Below are 27,341 nucleotides of genomic sequence, written 5' to 3' on the forward strand. Positions count from 1 at the left end.
TTACATTTCATTACATTTGTCTAATTCATAAATATTTAATCTGAAATGTAATCTTCTCAAGATTAATAATAATAATAGTTGCCAAAGATGAGTATGTGATATAAATCAACATACTTCTATAAAAAAACAGTGACTTAGCATTAAGATATCACTTTTCTCTTCCAGGGTCATCCAGGTCTGATTGGTCTAATTGGCCCTCCTGGTGAGCCGGGCGAGAAAGGCGACAGAGGACTGCAGGGACCTCAGGGACTTGGTGGAGGCAAGGGTGATGCTGTGAGTGACAAACACTGTGATTTATTTCAGGGGTAGAGTCTGCTCTTTTCTTTTTTTTTTTTTTCTTTTTTTTTTTGATAAACACTTGAGAATTAGCCTTCTTAGTATTTTTATATTAAATACAGTTTATTACAGATTCCTAAACGAGATTTTGCCCTGAATAGATAAGCTGTATCATTTATCTTTAGAAAAAGATTGGCTCATCAAACATCTAGAATACAAAGAAAGAGGATATTGTTAAATGATCACATATCATAGACAGTTAATGGAATTCTCAGTAAAGACCTAATGACTGGTAAATAAGGGCGCACAAGTAACATCATAATTGGCCATAACTGCTCTCAAAAGAGCACTAAATCTTTGATGTTTCTGCACTTATCTTGTCGTATTGGCTTTTTAGATGATAGACTGGATAGACTTGCCATTGAGTAGAGTATTATTACCTACTGCATCATTATTTTGTCTACTGACTGCAGGGTATTGTTGGTGCTGCTGGTCCACTTGGTCCCCCTGGCCCTCCTGGAATTCCGGTAAGCTGCGTTTTTCACTCTAGTACTATGATCATTTCATACATTTGACCACCATAACATTTGCTTAATTGTTTTCCTTGGTTTTTCTATCTTCAGGGCACACAAGGACAGAAAGGATCCAAAGGATCAACTGTAAGTTGGTAGATGATGCATAACATGCCCATGGACTTTTATATATTTATACAGTATATATACAGCTCTGGAAAAAATTAAGTGACCACTGCAATATTATTTATTAAATATTATTTATAGGTATGTGTTTGAGTAAAATGAACATTTTTGTTTTATTCTATAAATTACTGACAACATTTCTCCCAAATTCCAAATAAAAATATTGTCATTTAAAGCATTTATTTGCAGAAAATGACAGCTGGTCAAAATAACAAAAAAGATACAGTGTTTTCAGACCTTGAATAATGAAAGAAAACAAGTTCATATTCATTTTTAAACAACACAATACTAATGTATTAACTTAAGAGTTCAGAAATCAATATTTGGTGGAATAACCCTGATTTTTAATCACAGCTTTCATGCGTCTTGGCATGCTCTCTACCAGTCTTTCGCATTGCTGTTGGGTGACTTTATGCCACTCCTGGCACAAATATTAAAAATCTGCCTGATTCCAGCCTTGCAGAAGCACCCCCAGATCATCCTGGGGGTGCTTAAGTAAGGCTGGAATCAGGCAGATTTGTCTTTGTGAAGGACGCATGAATCAAACCACGTACAAGGTTATCTTGGAAGAAAACTTGCTTTCTTCTGCTCTGACAATGTTCCCCAACTCTGAGGATTGGTTTTTCCAGCAGGATAATGCTTCATACCACACAGCCAGGTCAATCAAGGTGTGGATGGAGGACCACCTGGTTCAAGACCCTGTCATGGGCAGCCCAATCTCCAGACCTGAACCCCATTGAAAACCTCTGGAATGTGATCAAGAGGAAGATGGATGGCCACAAGCCATCAAACAAAGCGGAACTGCTTGAATTTTTGCGCCAGGAGTTGCATAAAGTCACCCAACAGCAACCCAAAATCAGGGTTATACCACTAGATATTGATTTCTGAACTCTTGAAGTTAAAACATTAGTATTGTGTTGTTTAAAAAAGAACTTGTTTTCTTTGCATTATTCAAGGTCTGAAAACACTGCATCTTTTTTGTTATTTTGACCAGTTGTCATTTTCTGCAAATAAATGCTATAAATGACAATCTTTTTATTTGGAATTTGGGAGAAATGTTGTCAGTAATTTATAGAATAAAACAAAAATGTTCATTTTACTCAAACACATACCTATAAATAGTAAATCCAGAGAAACTGATAAATTTGCAGTGGTCTCTTAATTTGTTCCAGAGCTGTGTATGTAAACATCCATTCTTTAAGGTAAACTGTGTATACAGAATGCATATAATGAAAACTATATTTTTAGCTGCTGTGACTGGTCAACATTTCCTTTTATGTTTTCCACTACTTTTTTGCCTTCACTAGTTCATTTTAAATGGTCCTGCGGTGTGACAAGATCATTAATGCTTGCACAAGGCATACATAAGAATAAAAGAAGTACCAAAATGCTATTTAAAATAGTTTAAGATAGTTTAAGGAGTATAGCATGTCTCACCACAGGAAATATCAAGTCTTTCAAGTACTGAATCTCTCCATATTACATGGTTAATGATTAGTTAAAATATCTTAGTTAACATTCACTGTTTTGTTTCCACAGGGTCCAGCTGGCCAGAAGGGAGATCCCGGCTTAATGGGACCACCAGGTCCTCCTGTAAGAGACACATTATATTGTCTGAAAATAAATCGAATGGCATTGAGAGCTCTGCTGGAAATCTAATTGGCTTATGTCTCCTATGGAGTTGAAGCTGACCAAATAGAAATGTTATTGATCATTCCTCTTTTATTGTTTATCACTCAGGGCTCACCCGGTGACTTCATCCAGCCGCTCCCCATCCAGATGAATAAAAGATCGAGGAGGTCACCTGACATGCAGGACGACGAGGCAGCAGGAATTATGGACTATGGCATGGAGGGAATAGAGGATGTGTTTGGCTCCCTCAACAACCTCAAGCAGGACATTGAACGCATGAAGTTCCCACTGGGAACCCAAGACAACCCAGCCAGAACCTGCAAAGACCTGCAGCTCAGCCAACCAGACTTCCCTGATGGTGGGAGAAAGTTCTGAGCTTATGAGTTTGCTTTAGTATATCAAAGCAGAATTATCTGTTTATTTAAGCTTATGAAGTACACAAGAATCCATTAAGTCTATCTGAACTGAACACCTAATGGTTCAATAAATGGTTAGATTTGGAAGTACAGTACATCCAGATAAAATATAGTATACATTATGACTTCTCTCTTTAATTGCAGCAGCAGAGTAGCCAATTTTGTCTTAACCTACATGTTTTTGACTGTAGGAGAATACTGGATCGATCCCAATATGGGATGCACTGGAGATGCCTTCAAAGTGTACTGTAACTTCACAGCAGGAGGAGAAACTTGCATCTACCCTGATAAGAAATCCTCAGGGGTGAGAGCTAAATGTCATTATCAGTGATTATATAAAATCAAAAGAGCATGCTTGTTTTAGTGAATTGTTCAATCATGGTTTCTTTTGTTCATAGGTTCGAATATCAAACTGGCCAAAGGAGTCCCCAGGATCTTGGTTCAGTGAATTCAAGCGTGGAAAAATCGTAAGTGCCCACTGTTTTCTTACATTGCTGCTAGAAGAGTTGATCCAATATTGAAAGCATATCTTTCAGCCACACAGTAAATTACACTCACTAAGCACTTTATTAGGAACACCTGTGCACCTACTTATTCATGCGATTATCTAATCAGCCAATCATGTGGTAGCAGTGCAGTGCATAAAATCATGCAGATATGGGTCAAGAGCTTCAGTTAATGTTCACATCAACCATCAGAATTTGGAAAAAATTGGATCTCAGTGATTTCGACCGTGGAAAGTTTGTTGGTGCTAGACGGGCTGTTCTGAGTATTTTTGTAACTGCTGATCTCCTGGGATTTTCACACACAACAGTCCCTAGAGTTTACTTAGAATGGTGCCAAAAACAAAAAACATCCAGTGAGTGGCAGTTCTTTGGACTGAAAAATCTTGTTGATGAGTGAGAGAGGTCAACGGAGAATGGCCAGACTGGTTCAAGCTGACAGAAAGGCTACGGTAACTCAGATAGCCACTCTGTACAACTGTAGAGAGCAGAATAGCATCTCATAATGCACAGCACGTCGAACCTTGAGGCGGATGGGCTACAACAGCAGAAGACCACGTCAGGCACTTTATTAGGACCATAGTGTTCCTAATAAAGTGCTCATTGAGTGTAAATGCTGATGTAAATTAAGTATATTTAAAACGTACAAAAAATATTGTGACAAATTAAATGAATGCAAACAAAGATGTTATAATGTTGAAAACTTTTTTACAGTGCAGAGCTGATGTTTGATCCCTGTTTTTCTCTGTGCCTCAGCTGTCCTATGTAGATGATGAGGATAGCTCCATAAACTCAGTCCAGATGACGTTCCTCAAGTTGCTTAGCTCTTCCGCCAGGCAGAACTTCACTTACATATGTCATCAGTCTGTGGCTTGGTATGATGCCAAAGCGGACAACTATGACAAGGCGCTGCGCTTCCTGGGCTCTAATGATGAGGAAATGTCCTATGACAACAACCCCTTCATCAAGGCTCTTTCAGATGGCTGCTCGGTAAGGAAATCTGCCAGTGTTGATCTACATGCTGGTCATCCCTATATACACTACATAAAGTATAAGTGTGTGGACTTTCTTTTTAATAAACAGCTTTGGCTATTTCAGTTACACTCATTACTAACAGGTGCATAAATCAAGCATAGAGCTATTCAATCTCTTCAAACAAACTGTTCTAGTAGAATGGGACATACCTTTACTGTCCCAGCATGACAATGCCCCTGTCCACAAAGCGAGGTCCATAAAGAAATGGTTTACTGAGTCTGGTGTGGAAGAACTTGACTGGCCTGCACAAAGCTCAGACCTGAACTTAAATTAACACCTTAGGGGGGAATTAAAATGGAGACTGCAAGCCAACATCAGTGCCTGACCTCACTGATGCCCTGCACAAATGTTCTGACCTCTAGTGAAAAGGCTTTCTAAAATATTGGAAATATTATGGCAGCAATGGGAGTACCCACTCCCTATAAATACCCATGGTTTTGAAATTAAACAATATATGGGTGTGCAGTTTTGGTGTCCACATACTTTTGGCCCTGTCATTTATGTTAAAGGGATAGTTCACCCAAAAAATAAAATTTAGTCATTGTTTACTCACCCCTGTGTTGTTATAACCCTATATGACTTTCTTTCTTTTTCTTAACACAAAGGGGGAAATTGTAAAAAAAAAAAAATTTTGTGCTCTGTGATGTCATACAATGGCAGTTTATGGTGACTACAACTTCAAACTTCAAAAGAACACAAAAGTATAATTCAGAAGTCTAATAAATTATTTTATGAGACTCATGATTGTTATGAAAGCATACAATAAGGTTTGGTGAGAAACAAACCGAAATTGAATGTATTATTTAGTGAAACTGTGGACCGACCGTTGATCTCCTGTGTCATAATAGGGCATGAGAGCAACAGTTCACGCAGCCCCCTCATGACATGGGCCGTTCAAGTGAAAACTCATTTAGTTTATCTAAAAACAGGTCCGCTACAGCGATAGTGACAACGGAACACAACACAGCTGCACAAAAACCAGAGAATAGAACTTAATTGGTCGATACATTATATCGCATGTTGTTTGCCATCAGGTTAGAACACAGTGTGACTGAGGCTACCTATAGCCTCATCTATGTTTCTGTTTGATTGAGGACTCTGTTTCAAAAAAACAAGGCTGGGCATAGTAATGCATAAATTCTTCGACTACAAACTCTTCAGACATGCATAGTAAGTTCTGTTCTCTGGTTATTGTGCAGCTGTGTTGTGTTCTGTTGTCACTATTGCTGTGGTGGGCCTGTTTTTAGATAAACAAAATGAATTTTCACTTGAACATCCCATGCCGCGAGGGGGCTGCTTGAACTGTTGCTCTCATGCCCTATCATGAACATGCACAGGAGATCAATGGTCAGTCCACATTTTCGCAAAATAATACATTCGATTTCAGTTTGTTTCTCACCAAACCTTATCGTATGCTTTCATAACAATCATGAGTCTAATGGAATAATAAATTAGGCTTCTGAATTACACTTTTGTTTTCTTTTGAAGCTTGAAGAGGTAGTCACCATAAATTGCCATTGTATGACATCATTATTATTTTTTATTTTTTTTACAATTTCTCCCTTTGTGTTAAGAAAAAGAATATAAGTAATATAGGGTTGTAACAATGCAGGGGTGAGTAAGCAATGACTGATTTTTCATTTTTGGGTGAACTAATCCTTTAATGCTATATAACACCGTTGACTGTAATAACATAAAATCTCTTCATCTCTCATTTCAGCTGAAGCAGGGATATTCCAAATCTGTGATGGAAATTAACACTCCTCGCATCGACCAGGTGCCCATCATTGATGTCATGTTGAATGACTTTGGGGAAACTAATCAAAGGTTTGGGTTTGAAGTTGGCCCTGTCTGCTTTCTCGGCTAAAGGGCAACTAACTTTACGGCAAATGTCAAGAAATGTGGCCAGCCAAGAGCACCCGCTCCCCACCCCCTAATTACCCTCCTTTTGCCACAAACACACACCAGCACCCACACTGTGTAATCTTCCATGGAAAATTCATCGCCCTGGTGGGTCCTGATCGCCTGATTTAAACCTGCTATTGGAGTAAAATTGTGAGAGAGGATGTGAACTGCCTGGTGGACAGTGGCGCACTTTCAGGAGAAGAAAAAGGACCCATTCCTTTACCTTCTCACCACCCTACCCAGCCTAGAACCTGTAGGTTCCTTGTCCTGTTTCCAAACTCCTTGTTTTAGTCCCAATCATAGTCCTTAAATTCTTAATGGAATCCTTAATTCTATCACAATCCCTCCCCAAATCCCAATCCTGAATATGTTTCCAATCTTATTCCTACTCCTAATCCCTGTATCCTTTACGGATGCTCCTCCAGGTGCTGCTCAAGAAAGACAACCACAGTGGTGTGCTCTTGTTCTAAACACCCAAACAAACATTAAAGGTGCTATTGAAAGTGCATTTTTGGTAAAACTGTAATTATTGTTTTGTACAATATTGTTCTTTCTCAATTGCCTTTAAAATCTTGCATGTGTATCAAAAGTGATTTGATAAAATATTGGTATCTATAAACAGACTTTTCTCTAGGTGTTTTTTGTTTCATTTTTCGTTTTGTGAAAACCACCAGTGAATCAGCATTCTTTACCAGATGTCAATCAATCAAGTGTCCCTGTCTACTATAAAATAAAACAAGCATTTCAAACAAATCATATTTGTAATTATAAAGTATCCCTTTTGTAAATATTGAGCAATTTAAGCACTATGTTTACAATGAGTATCCATTCTATCAGGAATATATGGGCATTTATGTCCAATGTCTAACGTTGAGTGAAGGATTGACTGAAAGTGAGTTATTTCACTGTCACTTTGAGATCGGAAGATTTCCACTAGCTTTTATGTTCACAAGTGGTAGCAATGATGCTGTGATAATCAATGACTTGATGAAAAGTAACTCAATGTCAGATTGAATTTCTTCACAGTATACCTCAATCTCTTAAAATAAGAGTCAAATTTAAAGACATTAAACCCTGTACATAAAGATCCTTGGTTAGATAATCAAGTTTATATATTTTAGACAGGGAATTTTGAAATAAAAAAGGCTATTTGTTAAACTTTTGTTATTTTGTGGTTACTTTGATTAACCCTTTTAGTCAGAAAATGAAAACAAAACATTTTTTAGGTGCTTTTCAGCTGTTCAACAATATTGAATATGGATTCTGGACAGTATTGTATTCAAAGTGATAATTGTTGACTCTTGAATCATGTGAATCATACCTGTGTGATTCAGTCAGTCATGCTCTTTACTGTGCTGTATGTCCAAAAGCTTATTGCATTCTAGAAATTCATATTTAAATATTTCTGTGGTAAAATGTGTTCATATTTGTGTGGTTCTGTAATACTGTTCTTTTGTCTGCTTAATCTTTTATTTGCCTCAATTGTGTTTGCGGTTCTGTCTTTGTCCCTGAAAACCCTTCAAATATATGACAGTAGACTTACACATTTGTGTAACATATAATTTATGTAAAACTTGGAATAAATGATCGGTACATTTCAAGTAGATATTCTACTCCATTTCACTTTTGCTCAAACCATCTTTGCTCAAACCATCAACCATCATGGAGAATGTTTTATTGACAAAAAACATTTGCTATATCTTCCACTAGAAGCACATTCCATTTTATGATGCCATGTCCACTCTCTAGTACAGCATACTTTGGAAAACAGTGAGGTTAGGACACACTTCAAACTTACAGAATGCTGCTGTTAAGATGAAATCTAGAACTGAGACTGTGCTATTTGTTTAATAGCTGATGTTGCCATGGAGCTATAGGTGAAAAGTGCATGCAGAAATTATTGTTCAGCCACTGGAGCAGAAACTCTTGTAATTCACCTGATGTGCAACTCAAGGCTAAGAGCGCCTGCATTGGTTGTGCTTTGGATGTTAACACATTTTCTCAAAGCATGCTAACAGACAAACAACTAGTGACCCTGGACTAATGGAAGAAAAGCTTGAGGAAGGGACTATAGTGAATGACTTAAGGATAAAACTATTAGTGTAAAACTGCACACAAAGCTGTAAGTATAAAGAACATTTAACACAGAGAATGTATAAAAAGCATTGAATGATTTTTGTAAGGCGATATGAAACACTTGACAATGAGGACTCATCCACTCATCCATTTAATTCAGGAGAGTGGGCTTTTTGTTGTTTTCAGACAGAGAGCACAATTATAATGGACTAAAGAAGAATATCTGAAATACATTTTTTGAATGAAAATTACATTTCAAGAGCAAAATTAAAGATCCGTGAGTACAGATCAATAGGTCAGTCTAAAGCAGTGATACTGAACTGGTTTTGTTTCAGGACCCAGATTTTACATTGGACATCAAGTGGCAACCCAACATGGTAAATTTTTTACCTGAACTAAAAAAAGGGAAAGCAGCTCCACTGAAAATACTAAACCAGTACACTTGAAATCAATTTAATACATTAATATTTTGAGATGAGAACATAGGTTGAAGTCAGAAATTTACATACACATATGTTGAAGTCATTAAAACTATTTTTTTAACCACTTCACAGATTTCATATTGGCATACTATAGTTTTCGAAAATCTTTTAGGACATCTACTTTGTGCATGACACAATACATTTTTCCAACAATTGTTTACAGACAGATTGTTTCACTTTTAATTGACTATATCATAATTCCAGTGGGTCAGAAGTTTACATACACTAAGTTAACTGTGCCTTTAAGCAGCTTGGAAAATTCCAGAAAATGATGTCAAGCCTTTAGGCAATTAGCCAATTAGCTTCTGATAGGCTAATTGGCTGACTGGAGGTGTACCTGTGGATGTATCTTAAGGCCTACCTTAAAACTCGGTGCCTCTTTGCTTGACATATTGGGAAAATCAAAAGAAATCAGCCAAGACCTCCACAAGTCTGGTTTATCCTTGGGAGCAATTTCGAAACTTCTGAAGGTACCACATTCATCTGTTCAAACAATAGTACACAAAAATCATGCCGCTCTGGAAGGAGACGCATTCTGTCTCCTAGAGATGAATGTAGTTTGGTGCGAAAAGTGCGAATCAATCCCAGAACAACAGCAAAGAACCTTGTGAAGATGCTGGAGGAAACAGGTAGACAAGTATTTATATCCACAGTAAAACGAGCCTTATATTGATATAACCTGAAAGGCTGCTCAGCAAGGAAGAAGCCACTGCTCCAAAACCACCATATAAAAAAAAGCCAGACAACAGTTTGCAAGTGCACATGGGGACAAAGATCTTACTTTTTGGAGAAATGTCCTTTGGTCTGATGAAACAAAAATTAAACTGTTTGGCCATAATGAAAATCGTTATGTTTGGAGGAAAAAGGGTGAGTTCGGATTGCAAGCCGAAGAACACCATCCCAACCGTGAAGAATGGGGTGGCAGCATCATGTTGTGGGGGTGCTTTGCTGCTGGAGGGACTGGTGCACTTCACAAAATAGATGGCATCATGAGGAAGGGAAATTATGTGGATATATTGAAGCAACATCTCAAGACATCAGCCAGGAAGTTAAAGCTCGGTCGCAAATGGGTCTTCCAGTTGGACAATGACCCCAAGCATACCACCAAAATTGTGGCAAAATGGCTTAAGGACAACAAAGTGGCCATCACAAAGCCCTGACCTAAATCCAATAGACAATTTGTGGGCAGAACTGAAAAATTGTGTGCGATCAAGGAGGCCTACAAACCTGACTCAGTTACATCAGTTCTGTCTGGAGGAATGGACCAAAATTCCAGTAACTTATTGTGAGAAGCTTGTGGAAGGCTACCCAAAATGTTTGACCCAAGTTAAACAATTTAAAGGCAATGCTACCAAATGCTTACAAAGTGTATGTAAACTTCTGACCAGAGGTGGGTAGGGTAGCCAAAAACTGTCCCCAAGTAAACATACAATTACTTAAAAAAAATTATTACTCAAGTAGAAGTAAAAGTACTAACATAAATAATTACTTGAGTAAGAGTAAGAAAGTATCCAATTAAAAGAGTACTCAAGTAGTGAGTAACTCCTTACTTTAACAAATGACATAATAGACGTTAACTCCCCTATATTCCATTACATAATACACATTTAACATGTATTACAGAATTATTTTTATTATTATTATTAATGGAAATTCTGTCATCATTCACCATCATGTTGTTCCAGACCCGTATGACTTTCTTCCATGCAACACAATAAGGAGAAATTAAACAGAATGTTTGCCTGAGTCATTATTTACTTTCAGTGAATGTGTTTATATATATATATATATATATATATATATATATTTTGAAAGTGAATGGTCACAGAGACTGTGAGTCCCTAACATTCTGTCTTACATCTTTTGTGTTCCACAGAATAAAAAGGGTCACACGGGTTTGGAACAAAATGAGAGTTGCGAAATGATATCAGAATATAAAATTATGGCTGAGATATCACTTTAAAGGGATAGTTCACCCACAAATGAAAATTCTCTCATCATTTACTCACCCTCATGCCATCCCAGATGTGTATGACTTCCTTTCTTCTGCAGAACACAAATTAAGAGTTTTAGAAGAATATCTCAGCTCTGCATACAATAAAAAATTTCGATGCTCCAAAAAGCACATAAAGACTGCATAAAAGTAATCCATATGACTCCAGTAGTTAAATCCATATCTTCAGAAGTGATATGATAGGTGTGAGTGAGAAAAAGATCAATATTTGTCATTTTTTGCTAGACAATCAACCCCCTGCCCAGCATGGGGCAATATGCAGAGAAGAATGTGAATCACCAAATTACTAGAAAAGTTTCCAAACCTCTCTTCTTATTGACAAATTCATCCAGATCTGAAAAGAGCCCTTAAAGCAATAGTTTACCCAAAAATTAAAATTCTCTCATCATTTACTCACCCTCATGCCATCACAGATGTGTATCACTTTCTTTTATCTGCTGAACACAAATTAAGATTTTTAGAAGTTCTCAGCTCTTTTGGTCCATAAAATGCAAGTGAGTGGGTGCCAACATTTTAAAGCTAAAAAAAAATCAAATAAGTCAGCATAAAAGTAATCCATAAGACTCCAGTGGTTATATCAATATCTTCAGAAGCAATGTGATATGAGAATGTGTGGATGAGAAACAGATCATTACAGTGAAAACATGAAAATGTCCCACAGGGACATTATATATAATGCTGAAATAAAAACCAGCTTTCACTCCTGCGATGTTTTATTTCATGCTGAATGCATTAAATTACTTTTTGACAAATCATTACTTGATTAACATAATAACATATAGAGAGGCAATACATACAGATATATTTTAAAATGTATTCTTTATATTATACAGAATTTTGCCATTAAGCTGAAGAATTCTTTATTTACTAAATAATTCACTGAGGTGATATTATTTTAACTCGGGAGACTGCACACAGTGGAAATTATAATTCTGTGGATGATTTAAATATATGGTTATAACATGTAGGTTATGATAATTTGGTCGGATGAGGGCGCTATGCGCCCAGAAACGCTACCCATCTTGTACTGGAGTTTAAAGATACTAAAGAATAACAAATGAATACAATAATGTACATTTGATCAAATGTGTTTACTCCTTATATTAACATATATATTAGAAATGACAAACAGAATGAAGATTTATTGCATTAATATATTATATATTAAGAATAACAAGTAGCACCCAAGTATTTTAAGTTCATATGTGAAGTTGTTTCTGCGACAGCCCCAGAGCTCCGACGCTCGGTGTATACGTCAGCATCCGAATTCACTCACTCATTTCGTTCACTCACTGCCATTCACTATATAGGAAATAGTGAACGAGTGAACGATTTCGGACACGGTCACTCTCTTCGCCATACGATCGCCTCGCGCCCGCACATCTCTCAAGAGTGCCTCGTGCCCCTAGCTTTGCACGTGCAGAAATGCTGTCTGTTTGCGCTCCAGCTGTCAATCACACGAATGGCAGATCAAAAGGCATTTACACTTAACTTTGATGTTTAAATGGATTTATATAGTTAATCAGCCTGAAGTAGCTGCGATAGTTTCCAGTAAATGTGTAAATACTGCTCATGTCATACAGGACACGGGACATAGCGCACATATATGTTGCTGCACTGATTTAAAAATGTATACTTAAAAACTAATGTCATAAGAGCCCAGTTACAGAATCACCCTGAAAATGACCATCGCATTACACAGAAAAGCCCATGTTAGCATTACAGCCACAACTTACCTCGATGTGCTGCCTTAAGTTGAAGCTGAGATTTTCATCTTGAATTATCAGCTTGTCTTGGTTTTAAATGAAGGCTTTGCTTGATGAAACTATAATTTTTTCACTGTGCAGAGTGAAGAAAGTGTTTCACTTTGAAGAGCTTGATGCTGCAGCAGTGATAGACTCGGATTGAGTGACAGTCTGTGACAGCGCGTGCAGCTGTGTGAACTTCCTATTCAATAATCTCTCAATAAATTACACATGAACTAAAATGAAACCCAGTAAAGTAACGACAGAAATGCTGCCATTATAAAGAAGTAAAAGTACATTTTTTTCATTATAAATGTACTTGAGTAAGAGTAAAAAGTACTCACTTTTAAACCCACTCTAAAAGTAAAAATTGTTCCAAAACGTTACTCAAGTAAATGTAATGAAGTAAATGTAGTGCATTACTACCCACCTCTGCTTCTGACCCACTGGGAATGTGATGAAAGAAATAAAAGCTGAAATAAATCATTCTTTCTATTATTATTCTGACATTTCGTATTTTTTAAATAAAGTAGTGATCTTAACTGACCTAAGACATGGAATGTTTTCTATGATTAAATGTCAGGAATTGTGAAAAACTGAGTTTAAATGTATTTGACTAAAGTGTATGTAAACTTCTGACTTCAACTGTAATTATATTGTGTAAAGTCCAAGTGATATTCAATATAGTCATCAAAAAGTGATATGATCACATTGCTATGAAATGTTTAAATTGATACAGAATTCTAAAGGATGCTGTTCACTGTATGTGATTTTTACAGCTTGCTCAATTAACTTAGTTAAAATGAGCTAATTCTTAACTTTTGGTTTCAACTTGATTTCATTGTGTTCAGTCCATTTATGTTTACTTACTCCGTTTGTGTTAGGACTATGTGAATAATATTTGTTGCATCAATGTATTTCTAAAACCGGGCAGGGATTTCCAATTCCAACCATGCTTTGTATGGGATTGGATTGGGCTAATAAATGTAAAATAAAGTGTTATTTTAATGTATTTCAATGCTAAATGAAACAAATAGGAGACTTGTTAATGTTTAATGTTCTGTTATGTTGGGATTTAGAGGAGTTTCAATCATGTTTAATTTTTTTTGGAGGTTACCATTGTGGAGAAGAGTGGAGCTAAGAATGGTTGGGTACATTGCTGACAAATCAGAGTATTGTTTTTTACATATATACAGAGAGAGAGAGAGAGAGAGAGAGAGAGAGAGAGAGAGAGAGAGAGAGAGAGAGAGAGAGAGAGAGAGAGAGAGAGAGAGAGAGAGAGAGAGAGAGAGTGTGTTGGTGGTGGCAGCAGCAGCACATAACTGGTAATCAGAAGGTTGCTGGTTCGATCCCCACAGCCACCACAATTGTGTCCTTGAGCAAGACACTTAACTCCAGGTTGCTCTGGGGGTATTGTCCCCTGTAATAAGTGCACTGTAAGTCGCTTTGGATAAAAGCGTCTGCCAAATGCATATTCCGTTTTGGGGAGTAACGGAATACATGTAACAGGATTACGTATTTAAAATACAAAATATAAGTATGTCATGAACTCAAGGACTTCCTCCACTCACCACCATAGGTCTCTCTCACCCGAGTTCTGAGAGCTTCAGGAACTATACTTCCCAGCATGGCTACCTGGACTAAATACTCCCACACCTGTTCCCAGTTCTGATGACTATTTAAGCACTACACTAACTCAGCTCTTTGTGAAGTCTTGTTTTGCCTAGCTGACATTTCTGAGTGTTTATACTGTTGTTACTGCCTGCCTGTGTTTGACTCCTGCCTGTGTTTGACTCCTGCCTGTTTACCCACCGTTTGATTCTCTGCTGTCTGCCTTTGATTACATCTGTTTACCTGGATTTCTACTTTGATTGTTTGCTGCCTGCCCTGAACCTCGCCTGTTTATGACCATGTCTCTGATCTGTCTACGCTGTTCCATTGTTGGAGATTTACCGTGCCTGTCTATGATTTGCACACTAATAAACCACACATGGATCTAATCCTCAGTTCTTCGGAGTCTGTGTTACAGAAGACTTCGCCAACTACAGATCCAGCGGCGCTCCTTCAATTGTTTACTGAGGTTTCCGCTCAAGCAAATGTGTTGGTGGTTCATCAGCAACAACTCACCCGGCTGACTACTTTAACAGAGGAATTAGTAAAGGCTTTACAAAACCTCCACATTCCAGCTCCGGAACAACCACCACAGGCATCTCAACCCACTCCGGTAATTAACCCTTCCTCTCTGAAAACACCTTCACTACCAACCCACGACTTGCTTTCCTGGAAAAGTTTAATGGAACATCATCTAAGTGCAAGGGATTTTTGATGCAGTGTTCGATGTTTGTGAAGCAACAACCCACGATATAACCCACTGAGGACAGTCGCCTCTCTTTTGTTTGCTCCTTGTTGATTGGAAGGGCTCTGGACTGGGCTACCGCCATATGGTCTAACGAAGGGGCAAGGTTCACCACTTTCAATAATTTCCTCCAGTGCTTCCGAGAAGTGCTCGAGCACCCCAAGGGAGGAAGGAACGCTGGTGAACTGTTACTTTTACTCCGTCAGGGGAAAGACACCGCTGCCGAGTTTGCGATTTCATTTCGCTCTCTCGCCACTCAGACAGTGTGGGTAGAGGACACACTGAAACTACTGTGCTGAAGAGGACTCAACCCGGAGCTTCAATCTGAGCTGGCATGCTGCAATGAGGGGAAAACCCTGGACCAGTTTTTTGATCTTGCCATTCGCCTAGATAATCTCATCCGCTCACAAAGACCAGTCTATTCCCCACCTGTCACCTCACAGACCACATTCAGCACAGGTGAAACAGAATCCATGTAGATCGGGCAAGCTCATCTGATGATGGAGGAGAGAGAACGCCACATTAAGCAACGTCTGTGTTTGTATTGCGGTCAGGCCGGATATCTACGAGCTAACTGTCCATCACGGCCAACCCAATCATCTAAACCGGTGGTGAGTAACGTCATGACTCCTGTTCTCCTCTTCCCATATTAAGGTGCCTGTCACTATAACAGGTTTTCAGAATATTATCACTACTCAAGCCATGATCGATTCTGGTGCTGCAGGCAGTTTTGTTGATAAAGGGTTAGCCAAGAGGTTCGAGATGCCACTAATCCGCTGTGACTCTCCTTTGGCAGTGGCAGTGTTAGATGGACGCCCTCTGGGGCCCGGCCACATTCATCACACCACTACAGACATCACTCTCCAAGTTGGCACGATTCACACAGAGAGGACACACCTCTACGTCATTCAGTCGCCACTCAACCCTGTAATATTTGGATTACCGTGGCTTCAACAACACATCTCTTGGCGTGAGGGGCAAATTTCCCAGTGGGATGCAACCTGTTTCTCCAGCTGCCTTAAGCCCATTTCACCTGTTTCCATCGGAACCACTACTGTCACGGAGGACTTCACATCAGAGCTCAACCTAAGGATGTGTTTCTTTCTAGGACTTCTGTCTGCTTGTTTACATCCATCGTCTTCAGTCAGTTATTTAAATACTGACAAACAGCCGATTTAAGACGCTTTTTTTTTTGATGGATATGAATCTGGTAGATCGAATTCCTCTGTTATATTTTGGAATTTGTGTGTTTAAGCTTCAGTTTAACATGAATTGAAAGTTCACGTTCAGTCTGCGACACCTGACCATTAAAGCACCATGCCAACAGCTTCAGTATCACCCATGCACGAGAGTTTTCACATTTAGGCTTAAAAAATCTCATAAAAACTCTTTTATATTATATATTTATACATTATATATAATATTTTGCCACGTGTAAACAGGGTTGGGAGGGTTACTTTTGAAATGTATTCCACTACAGATTACAGAATACATGTTGTAAAATGTAATTTGTAATGTATTGTTAGATTACTCAAGGTCAGTAACATATTCTAAATACTTTGGATTACTTCTTCAGCATTGGTAGATTTCTTCAATTGTTTTGACTATAAAAACTCTGCCAGTACAGTAAGACAAAATACACATGTTAAAAATACATTCTCTGAAAAACATAAATATCTTATGCAGTGTTGTTTCTAAAACAAGATAAATCTAACTGATCTTATTTTAAGGATTTTTAGATAGTTTTACAGGAAAACAATACAAAAGTTATACGATTTTTGCCCTAATATCAAAGGTCTTACCAAAAAAAAAAAAAAAAGACATTATGATCACACGTGAATTTTCTTGATTAAAAAAATATGATTGTGCCTGGTAACATGTGCATGTAAAATGGCTAGAAATCGCATTTTAGCTTAGCGTAAATCTGACAATTTACACAAGGTTTATTTCTATTTCTTCTGCTCCAAACTTACTTCAAATTTAATTCTCTGTCTGCTCGTATGAATGTAACACATCATAACAAAGTGTTTCACTGCTGTTCAAATGCACTTTGTATCGCATCATTTATATGTATAAATGTTTTCCATCTGAAAGGACTAAATATTAAATGAAATAAATGACAATAAAATGCAAATTAATCTCTTCAGTAATCAAAATACTTTTTTAATGTAACTGTATTCTAAATACCAATGATTTAAATTGTAACTGTAGTGGAATACAGTTACTTATATTTTGTATTTTAAATATGTATTCCCGTTACATGTATTCCGTTACTCCCCAACCCTGCGTGTAATTAAAGCATTTCACAGTTTTTAACTCTTGATTCAAAATTCTTACGGTTAAATTAACCGTGATATTTTTAATTGCGGTTAATAGTAAAACCGTATAATCCCGTCATTCCTAATTCAATGCATACTCTTAAATATTTGTACACTGTATCATATCAAACATTTAGAAAATGCATTAGGGTTAATGTTTCATAAACAATTTACCCTTTCAGAAAATTACAATTCTTACCTGCTCATCTGAAATGCCTGTCTGCTTTCCTCACCATGAAAAACAACTGATCATTTCTATAGACACCTTTAACATATCCACTGACTCCACATATGACTCATGTGATGTATTTCATGTTTTCTAAATTCATACGAAAGTTTTGTGTGGGTAACAGACCTACAGACCTAAATTGCAAGTTGACAGCCACAGACAGTCTTGGGTGTTTTATTCCTGCAGGGGGCGCTTGACCCTTCAAAACCGAATCTTCCCTTCATCTGCATTTAAATCTAAGAATGCTTTATATCCATTTGGAGACATTTTACACTGGATAGATCTTTTTTGACTTCACTCTGTCTGTCACTACGGTCTAAATAGGATGGTAACCTTCGTTCCGCCTTTCCTCGAGATCTTATGTAAACAAAGTCATGCCCATGACCCCGGAGGTACTTTATATATATATATATATATATATATACACTATATTGCCAAAAGTATTCGCTCATCTGCCTTTAGACGCATATGAACTTAAGTGACATCCCATTCTTAATCCATAGGGTTTAATATGACGTTGGCCCACCCTTTGCAGCTATAACAGCATCAACTCTTCTGGGAAGGCTTTCCACAAGGTTTAGGAGTGTGTTTATGGGAATTTTTGACCATTCTTCCAGAAGCGCATTTGTGAGGTCAGACACTGATGTTGGATGAGAAGGCCTGGCTCGCAGTCTTCGCTCTAATTCATCCCAAAGGTGCTCTATCGGGTTGAGGTCAGGACTCTGTGCAGGCCAGTCAAGTTCTTCCACACCAAACTCGCTCATCCATGTCTTTATGGACCTTGCTTTGTGCACTGGTGCGCAGTCATGTTGGAACAGGAAGGGGCCACTTCCCAAACTGTTCCCACAAAGTTGGGAGCATGGAATTGTCCAAAATCTCTTGGTATGCTGAAGCATTCAGAGTTCCTTTCACTGGAACTAAGGGGCCAAGCCCAGCTCCTGAAAAACAACCCCACACCATAATCCCCCCTCCACCAAACTTCACAGTTGGCACAATGCAGTCAGACAAGTACCGTTCTCCTGACAACCGCCAAACCCAGACTCGTCCATCAGATTGCCAGATGGAGAAGCTTGATTCGTCACTCCAGAGAACGCGTCTCCACTGCTCTAGAGTCCAGTGGCGGCGTGCTTTACACCACTGCATCCGATGCTTTGCATTGCACTTGGTGATGTATGGCTTGGATGCAGCTGCTTGGCCATGGAAACCCATTCCATGAAGCTCTCTATACACTGTTCTTGAGCTAATCTGAAGGCCACATGAACTTTGGAGGTCTGTAGCGATTGACTCTGCAGAAAGTTGGCGACCTCTGCGCACTATGCGCCTCAGCATCCGCTGACCCCGCTCTGTCATTTTACGTGGCCTACCACTTCGTGGCTGAGTTGCTGTCATTCCCAATCGCTTCCACTTTGTTATAATACCACTGACAGTTGACTGTGGAATATTTAGTAGCGAGGAAATTTCATGACTGGACTTGTTGCACAGGTGGCATCCAATCACAGTACCACGCTGGAATTCACTGAGCTCCTGAGAGCGGCCCATTCTTTCACAAATGTTTGTAGAAGCAGTCTGCATGCCTAGGTGCTTCATTTTATACACCTGTGGCCATGGAAGTGATTGGAATACCTGAATTCAATTATTTGGATGGGTGAGCGAATACTTTTGGCAATATAGTGTGTGTATATATATATATATATATATATATATATATATATATACATATATATATACATATACTTACATACATATATATATATATATATATATATATATATATATATATATATATATATATATATATATATATTATACATACATACATAAATATATATATATATATATATATATATATATATATATATATATATACATATTCATATATATATATATATATATATATATATATATATACATACATACATAAATATATATATATATATATATATATATATATATATATATAAATATATATATATAAGCTACCATTGCAATGTTTGCTGTATTACCATAAGCTAGTTATAGTATACTAGCTATTCACTGTTGGTGGTAATTTCTGTTTTCTTTTGGAGTATCCACCAGCAAAAATACAGTGATTTACTTCATTGCAAAGTTTGGAAAGTATTATAGCCCTACTGTGCCCTATATCACTGTTTGCAGTAGATTGGGTTTGATACAGGACTGCTAAGTACGTTCGCGTACTGGTGCGGTCCATTGTCCCGGGGTGGGACAATTTTATCCTTTACCACTGTTCGCAGTTAGTGGGGTTTGATGTAGGCCTGCTAGGTACATTCGCTTACTGATACAGGTCAATTTGTTTGTTTGTTTGATTTAATTGACCCTTTACGGCAGTTTGCAGTCGGTGGACTTGTTTGCGGGGACATCATGGCTTCTCCATGTTGCCGGTTTTGCCAATCAGCAATGGATCCCTGTGATGGACATCGAGAATGCCCCTTATGCCTGGGGATTGTTCACTTAAAGGAGGACGTGGATAATCCCTGCAATGCAGCTTGTGACCTGCCTAGGGAGGAGCGACTATGCCGTGCTACCAGGGTTCACAGCTCTGTGCCTGAGCATGGTAGGAAGAGAGAGAGATCTCTAGACAGGACTGGTGATAAGCGATCTAGCAAGCACACGCATGATCATCGTCATGAATCCACTCACAGGTCAAACCGTAAGAGTGTGCATGAAGTGACTAAGTGTCCGTCTCCTGCTCCACCAGCGGAAGGGGGCAGTGCAGATGTGCAAATTCAGATTCTGACTGCTTTGCCAAACTTATCACAGAGGATGGACAGATTTGAGGCTCACCATTCCTCCTCCTCCACATCCCTGCCCCCCAGCCAGGGATGTGCTCCTCTGCTGGTGCCTCAGCGCCATCTTGTAGAAGATGACACAGATGAGGTTGAGCCATCAGAAAGGGAGAGCCATCGGGAAGATTCCCATTCAGATAATACGGAGGTGGATGAGGAATCGACAAAAGTGGAAGAATTTTATGCAAATACTCTTATTAATAGAGTATTTAGCGCAGCCAAGATTGTTGGTTTACAACCACTCGTGTCTGAACCAGTTCCTATGGGAGGTGTCTGGGAGGGCATATCTCAGACTAATACCCCACCTTCCATTCCGGTGGCAGATGATTACATTCCCATGCTGAGAACAGCATGGAAGAAACCATCTCAAAAGCCCCAATTTAATGCAGGCTGTAGATGATTAGCCAATGCCCATTACACAGTAGAAACCGGTCTTGGGGATATGCCACCGGTAGAGCAGTCAATAGCATCATGGACAGCCCTGGGGCCAGCCCGTGTATCTGCTAATCCTCACTGTCCTGGTAAGGAGTGTGCAAAACTGACCAAAAGATCTCACATTTTTTTAATGCTGCTGCACATGCGGCTGGTATGGGAAATGTTTTGGCTATCCTACTGGCAGCCTTTTGGAAAACAATGGGTGCAGAGGATCAGGATTCCAAAACTCTTATTGATTCAGCTTTGGCAGCTCACTCTAAACTGACACATGATGTAGGGGAGAGTATGTCATCAGCTGTCTTATGTCGCAGGCAAATATGGCTGGCACAGATTCCTTTGCCAGATGCCATAAGGAATGAACTGATGAATTTGCCAGTAATGCCTGGTCAAGTCTTTCATCCAGATTCTCAGGATGTGCTGGATAGGGCTGAGCGCTCCATTAAATCGAGAGAAACTGTCCAACGGGCTTGTTGTAAACCAACCCAGGCCTTCAGACAAAGGTCTAGAGTACCTCAAAAGCCACAGCATTCTACTTGGTCTAGGCATGTGAGTGGTGGTCCTGCTGGTGTTCAGGAGCAGAGTTTTTGTACCCACAGTCAAAATCCCACCACACATTCACAGAGGAGACCTCAGTCCCGAGGGGGAGGATAACAGAGGAAGGAGGCTGTATTGATGGAGGAAGTGCAAGGTCTGCCAAAAAAAGGAGCTATTGCTGAGGTGCCTCCCAGCGCACAGCAAACTGGGTTTTACTCAACCTACTTCATAGTTCCAAAAAAAGATGGAGGTTATGGGCCTATTCTCGACCTCAAGCATCTCAACAAATACCTAAAAGTACTCCCTTTCAAAATGATTCACACAAAGACCGTAATGCAGTCCATAAGTGCAGGAGAGTGGTTTACATCCCTTGACTTAAAAGATGCATATTTCCACATCCCGATTTGTCCAGAACACAGGCCTTTTCTTCGCTTTGCTTTCCAAAGCCAAGTTTTCCAATTTCAGGTTCTACCATTCGGCCTGTCCCTGGCACCGAGGGTCTTTACTCGGGTGGTCTTGGCGGCCTTAGCCCCCCTTCATTTACTAGGTATCAAAATCCTGCCATATCTGGATGATTGGTTAATCTGCGCCCCTTCTCGAGATCAAGTGGTACTGAACACAGAGAAGGTACTGGCCCATGTTCAGTCTCTGGGGTTTACAGTGAACTGGAAGAAGAGCAGTCTCCAGCCTTGTCAGCAAATAATCTTTCTTGGACTCCACTTCTATTCTGTGACAATGAATGCATGTCTCACTCCTCAGAGGGTAGACAAGTTGGAGAGGGCATTAAGACACTTTCAGCCAAGGAAACTGGTGACTACTCACAAGGTTCAGAAACTGCTGGGATTGATAACAGCAGCATCAGTGGTGATTCCCTTGGGACTGCTGAAGGCATGTCCCATACAGCGTTGGTTCAATTTGTTTCATCTCCACCCAAAAAAGGACAAAGGGGTGAGGTTGCAGGTGACACAGTCCTGCATATGGGCCCTGCTCCCCTGGAGAGACAGGGACTTCCTTTTGAGAGGAACCCCACTGGGAAATCTTCCTCACAGAAGATCAGTGATCACTGCGGATGCATCACTGACAGGTTGGGGAGCAGTCTGGGAAGGCAGATCAGTAAGGGGCACGTGGAAGCCCCCTTGGTTATCAGAACATATAAATGTACTAGAACTGAGGACCGTGCATCTTGCTCTCAAGGGGCTGTTACCATTCATACACCACAAGCATGTACTGGTGAGAATGGACAGCACCTCGGCAGTGTACCATATAAATCACCAGGGGGGGAACAAGGTTATTACGCTGTCTCCAAATGGCGAAAGAACTACTAACATGGGCATGGCCCGAGAACCTTTCACAACCCAGGTGTAGCAAACAGAGCAGCTGACGTTTTGTCCAGGACAGGGCCTCTCCCAGGTGAGTGGCGATTACACCCGGAGGTAGTGGCCCAAATTTGGGCCCGATATGGGGTAGCCCAGGCCGATCTCTTTGCATCCAGGGAAACAACTCATTGCCAGGAGTGGTACTCCCTCATGATACAGAGGGGCAGCTTAGGCCTAAGATGCTCTGTCACAAGAATGGCCGACAGGGTTGTTGTATGCTTTCCCCCTTTCCTCTGATTCCTCAAGTACTCAGGAGGGTCAGGGAGGGTCATTACACAGTTCTGCTGGTAGCTCCATGTTGGTTAGGAAGACCATGGTTTCCAGACCTGATTCAGCTGATACAGGGTTACCCGTGGCAACTACCATCACAAGCAGATCTTCTGTCACAAGCAGAGGGACAGATTTGGCATCTAAACCCAACTTCCCTGCAATTATGGGTTTGGCCTCTGCGGAGTGTGTCTCTCAGCAGTTAGACGAGACTGTCCGTGAGACACTGAGCAATGCTAGAGCTCCATCTACTCGAGCTAATTACTCACTAAGGTGGAGAATCTTTTCAGACTGGTGTTTGGGCGTAAAAGTTGACCCAGTAGTCTGTCCTGTGCCACTTGTTCTTCGCTTCTTGCAGTCTCAATTGGATCAGGGCAAAGCAGCTAGTACAATTAAAGTTTATGCTTCGGCTATCTCAGCATTTCATGATGGGGTGAATGGCCTGCCATTAAGTCGACATCCCTTAGTGGGTCAGTTCCTGAAGGGAACTTGTCGCTTGTGTCCAAGCCATGCATTGCGGGCATCAAGCTGGGACTTACCTCTCATTTTGAACTCTCACACTAAATCTCCCTATGAGCCGATTTCTGAAGCAGATTAGAAAGCTTTATCACTCAAGATGGCTTTTCTATTGGCTCTCTGTTCTGCCAGACGAGTAGGAGAACTGTGCGCTCTCTCTGTTAGTGAGGATTGTTTAAGATGGAAAGCATATGGCTCGGGGGTGTCACTTTTTCATCCTGCTTTTTTGCCGAAAGTGCTTAATCCCCAGTTTATAAATTAAGTACTAGAGGTGGTTCGATTTCAACCCTCTTCCTCCTCACGGGCAGAGCAAGAGGGGTTACTCACTCTATGTCCAGTTAGGGCATTACGTACCTATTTGTACGTAATGCCCAATGCGTTTGTCGTATTGGTTGATTGATGTCATCTCCCATGCGTATGTAGGAAAAGGGTTTCCAATTCCTACAGGAATACGAGCCCACTTAACCAGAAGTGTAGCTACTTCATGGGCTGCACTGAAAGGAGTTTCTGTGGGAGATATTTGTGCTGCAGCATCATGGTCCACACCATGTACATTTACAAAATTTTAGAGTTGACGTGACCTGTGCAACACCTGTGAGCAATGCAGTTTTGATGTCTGTTGCCCAGCGAGGTTTTGATCATGTAGATATTTCGGTTCCTCGTGACCCTTTTGGTATGAGTCATCCTATTTAGACCGTAGTGACGGTCAGAGTGAGGTCGAAACAGATAGAAAATTATGAATGTAACTATGGATCTGTAAGACTGAAGGATGACCGTCACTATCCTTGTCGCTCGGAACACTGGGGCATTCAAGGTAAGAGGACGAGCCGGAAGTTCAACCCACTTTTATAGTACGGGAAGTTCCGCCTCCAGGGTCATGGGCGTGACTTCGTTTACATAAGGTCTCCAGGAAAGACGGAACGAAGGTTATCATCCTATTTAGACCGTAGTGATGGTCATCCTTCGGTCTCACAGATCCATAGTTACATTCATAATTTACGTTATTTTTAATAAAAACTGATAATTGCAAGGATTTATACCTGTGAATGAAAATCCGCCTCAGCATTATCTACAAAAGCATTTTTAAAAATCCTCACCCAGTAATAATAAACTACTATGAGTTTATGCATCCTGGCCAGTGCTGAGAAAACTAACAGGTACCACTTGACACCGCCATCTAGCTGGGTGATACCAATTCATACAACGGAGGGGGGTTTCAGTGTTTTGTCACAATATGTCAGACTCTCAGCCACACAGTTGCAAGGTATCTCATACGAAATTATATTCAGCATTGATAAAAATATTTAAACAAGGAGAGATGCATGATTGGGGGGACAAATCACCCCCTTCACAGCATTGGGTGGGATGTGTACCCCCCGTCTCCCCCAATTCTACGCCAGTGCGTATGATACATAAACAAACACATTATGGTGTAATTAAAACCAAGCAGCGCAATGTTGAGAGCTGCGGAACAGTCTCCTCCCCGGAGAGGCCACGCTGAGCGCTCACAGGAAAACAGAGCAACACACTTACAGTACATAGGCAAGAAGATCTATGACTAATGCCAAGTAGATTGTATTGTAGCGGTACAGCTTGTCAAATTTGCCAAACAATGGTGTCATGTCCTGGTACAGTACATCAAACATCAGACATCACAGCGCAAATCGGTGGATTTGTGAGGCAGAAACAGCAGAAGTAAGTTTAACAGCCGCTTCTCCAAGCTGACACTGAGCATGACATGCAGAGCAAGATGCTCATAAGTTATGAGTCATAACTATCAAAAAACTTCTTATTCAAAAAACTGACAACGTAAGAAACCCATGATTACATGAGACTTAAAATTATATGCTTTTGACTTTGAAATGTAAACAGCTTTTTAGAACAACACTTGCGCACATGTTATAAGCCAGTAAATAACGCCGGTAAAGTTTGCATGCAAAGTGAAATGGGGAAGAGGGCAAAAAAAATTAAGTGTGCCAATCAGTTCAAGCCACTAAATAATATTGGGTTATGTACATACAGTATATCGTAAAACCAGACGTCAGGTTCCTCTTGAGTTTTTTATTTTCCACCACTAAATAACACTGAAAGGAATTTTTTTCCCTTGCTGCAGTCACTTCAGCTTGTTCACAGGGGGATTTCAGACAACAAGGCATGATTTACTATAAATCTGCTTTGAAACTATGTGTATTATGAAAAGTGCTATACAAATATAAATGACTAGAGTGTAGACAAACTTCTTTTCTCAAGAAAAATCAGAAAATTGTGAGTTCATATTAGTTTTTCTCAACAATCAATCTAAATAAATGCAGTGCTGTTGTTTAAGTTACTTAGAGCTCTGCTTTTTGTTGCCAGTGTCAGACACTTTTGTGGCATTTATGATTTAAAAGACATTTATGTCGAATCCTCTAAGTTTGAGCAAAATATTTGTGGTTCCTGTATCGTATTTTTTCATATCTTATCGTGAAATTTGTGTGTCATTATATGACACACAAATTCAGAAGATACGCACTAAAGAAAAGCTAATTATTGAACTGGGGGTGGCGCTATAGAGTTTGTTCTAGAGGTCTCAAATTTGCTATGGGGACTATTCATGCCTACCCTTATCAGTGTGCCAAATTTCATAATTTTCCTATATACAGTTCTATTTGCTGCCATAGACTCCCATTTGGAGAGGAATGATAATAATAACATTAACGTATACAATATTTGGCTCCTAATAATAAAGAAATCTGGGACTGATCAGTAGCCAACTGACGTTACTCTGAGAATAATACCTCTGGCACTACATATGATGAACCAATAGCCACTTGAGCTGTTTGAGCACTCTAAAAGTAATGTCAGTCTAAAAAAAAGTCACTGTAAAAGTCTTTGTCCTTGAGCTTGTGTGATACATCTATAAGAGGCATATGTGCTCAACTCAATTGCTATATCAAATCCAATCACATTATGGTCACTCTAGTGTAATAATGATTTAAAATGTTGTGTGTGGTCCACACACACACCGCAGTCATGTATATGCAGGGTTGGGGAGTAACGGAATACATGTAACGGGAAATCGTATTTAAAATACAAAATATTAGTAACTGTATTCCACTACAATTACAATTAAAATCATTGGTAATTAGAATACAGTTACATTCAAAAAGTATTTTGATTACTGAAGAGATTACTTTGCATTTTATTGTCATTTGTTTCATTTAATATCTAATCCTTTCAGATGGAAAACATTTATACATATAAATGATGCAATCCAAAGTGCATTTGAACAGCAGTGAAACACTTTCTTATGATGTGTTACATTCATACGAGCAGACAGAGAAGTAAGTTTGGAGCAGAAGAAATATAAAATAAACCTTGTGTAAATTGTCAGCTTTACGCTAAGTTAAAATGCTATTTCTAGCCATTTTACATGCACATGTTACCAGGCACGATCATATTTTTTTTATCAAGAAAATATACGTTGGATCATAATTTCTTTTTTTCTAGTAAGACCTTTGATATTAGGGCAAAAATCGTATTCTTGATAATCATTTTTGTATTGTTTTCCTATAAAAATATCTAAAAATCCTTAAAACAAAATCAGTTAGATTAATCTTGTTTTAGAAACAACACTGCATAAGATATTTAGGTTTTTCAGATAATGTATTTTTAACGTGTATTTTGTCTTACTGTACTGGCAGAGTTTTAATAGTCAAAACAAGTGAAAAAATCTACCAGTGCT

At 39.3% G+C, this 27,341-nt stretch overlaps 1 protein-coding gene across 1 annotated transcript in view; it reads left to right on the top strand.

The window, feature by feature from the left end:
• LOC127441884 (collagen alpha-1(XI) chain-like) overlaps positions 1-8,066 on the top strand; it is a 116,417-nt gene extending 108,351 nt beyond the window's left edge. The window contains exons 59-67 of the mRNA XM_051699427.1: positions 166-273; positions 750-803; positions 900-935; positions 2,514-2,567; positions 2,715-2,964; positions 3,214-3,326; positions 3,421-3,489; positions 4,282-4,515; positions 6,281-8,066. Of these exons, the coding sequence (XP_051555387.1) occupies positions 166-273; positions 750-803; positions 900-935; positions 2,514-2,567; positions 2,715-2,964; positions 3,214-3,326; positions 3,421-3,489; positions 4,282-4,515; positions 6,281-6,427 (1,065 nt within the window). The 3' untranslated portion in view covers positions 6,428-8,066. The remainder of the gene's footprint in view (positions 1-165; positions 274-749; positions 804-899; positions 936-2,513; positions 2,568-2,714; positions 2,965-3,213; positions 3,327-3,420; positions 3,490-4,281; positions 4,516-6,280) is intronic.
• The last annotated feature ends 19,275 nt before the right edge of the window (positions 8,067-27,341 follow it).

This window comes from Myxocyprinus asiaticus, chromosome 6 (assembly GCF_019703515.2).
Source record: "Myxocyprinus asiaticus isolate MX2 ecotype Aquarium Trade chromosome 6, UBuf_Myxa_2, whole genome shotgun sequence".
Lineage (NCBI taxonomy): Eukaryota > Metazoa > Chordata > Actinopteri > Cypriniformes > Catostomidae > Myxocyprinus > Myxocyprinus asiaticus.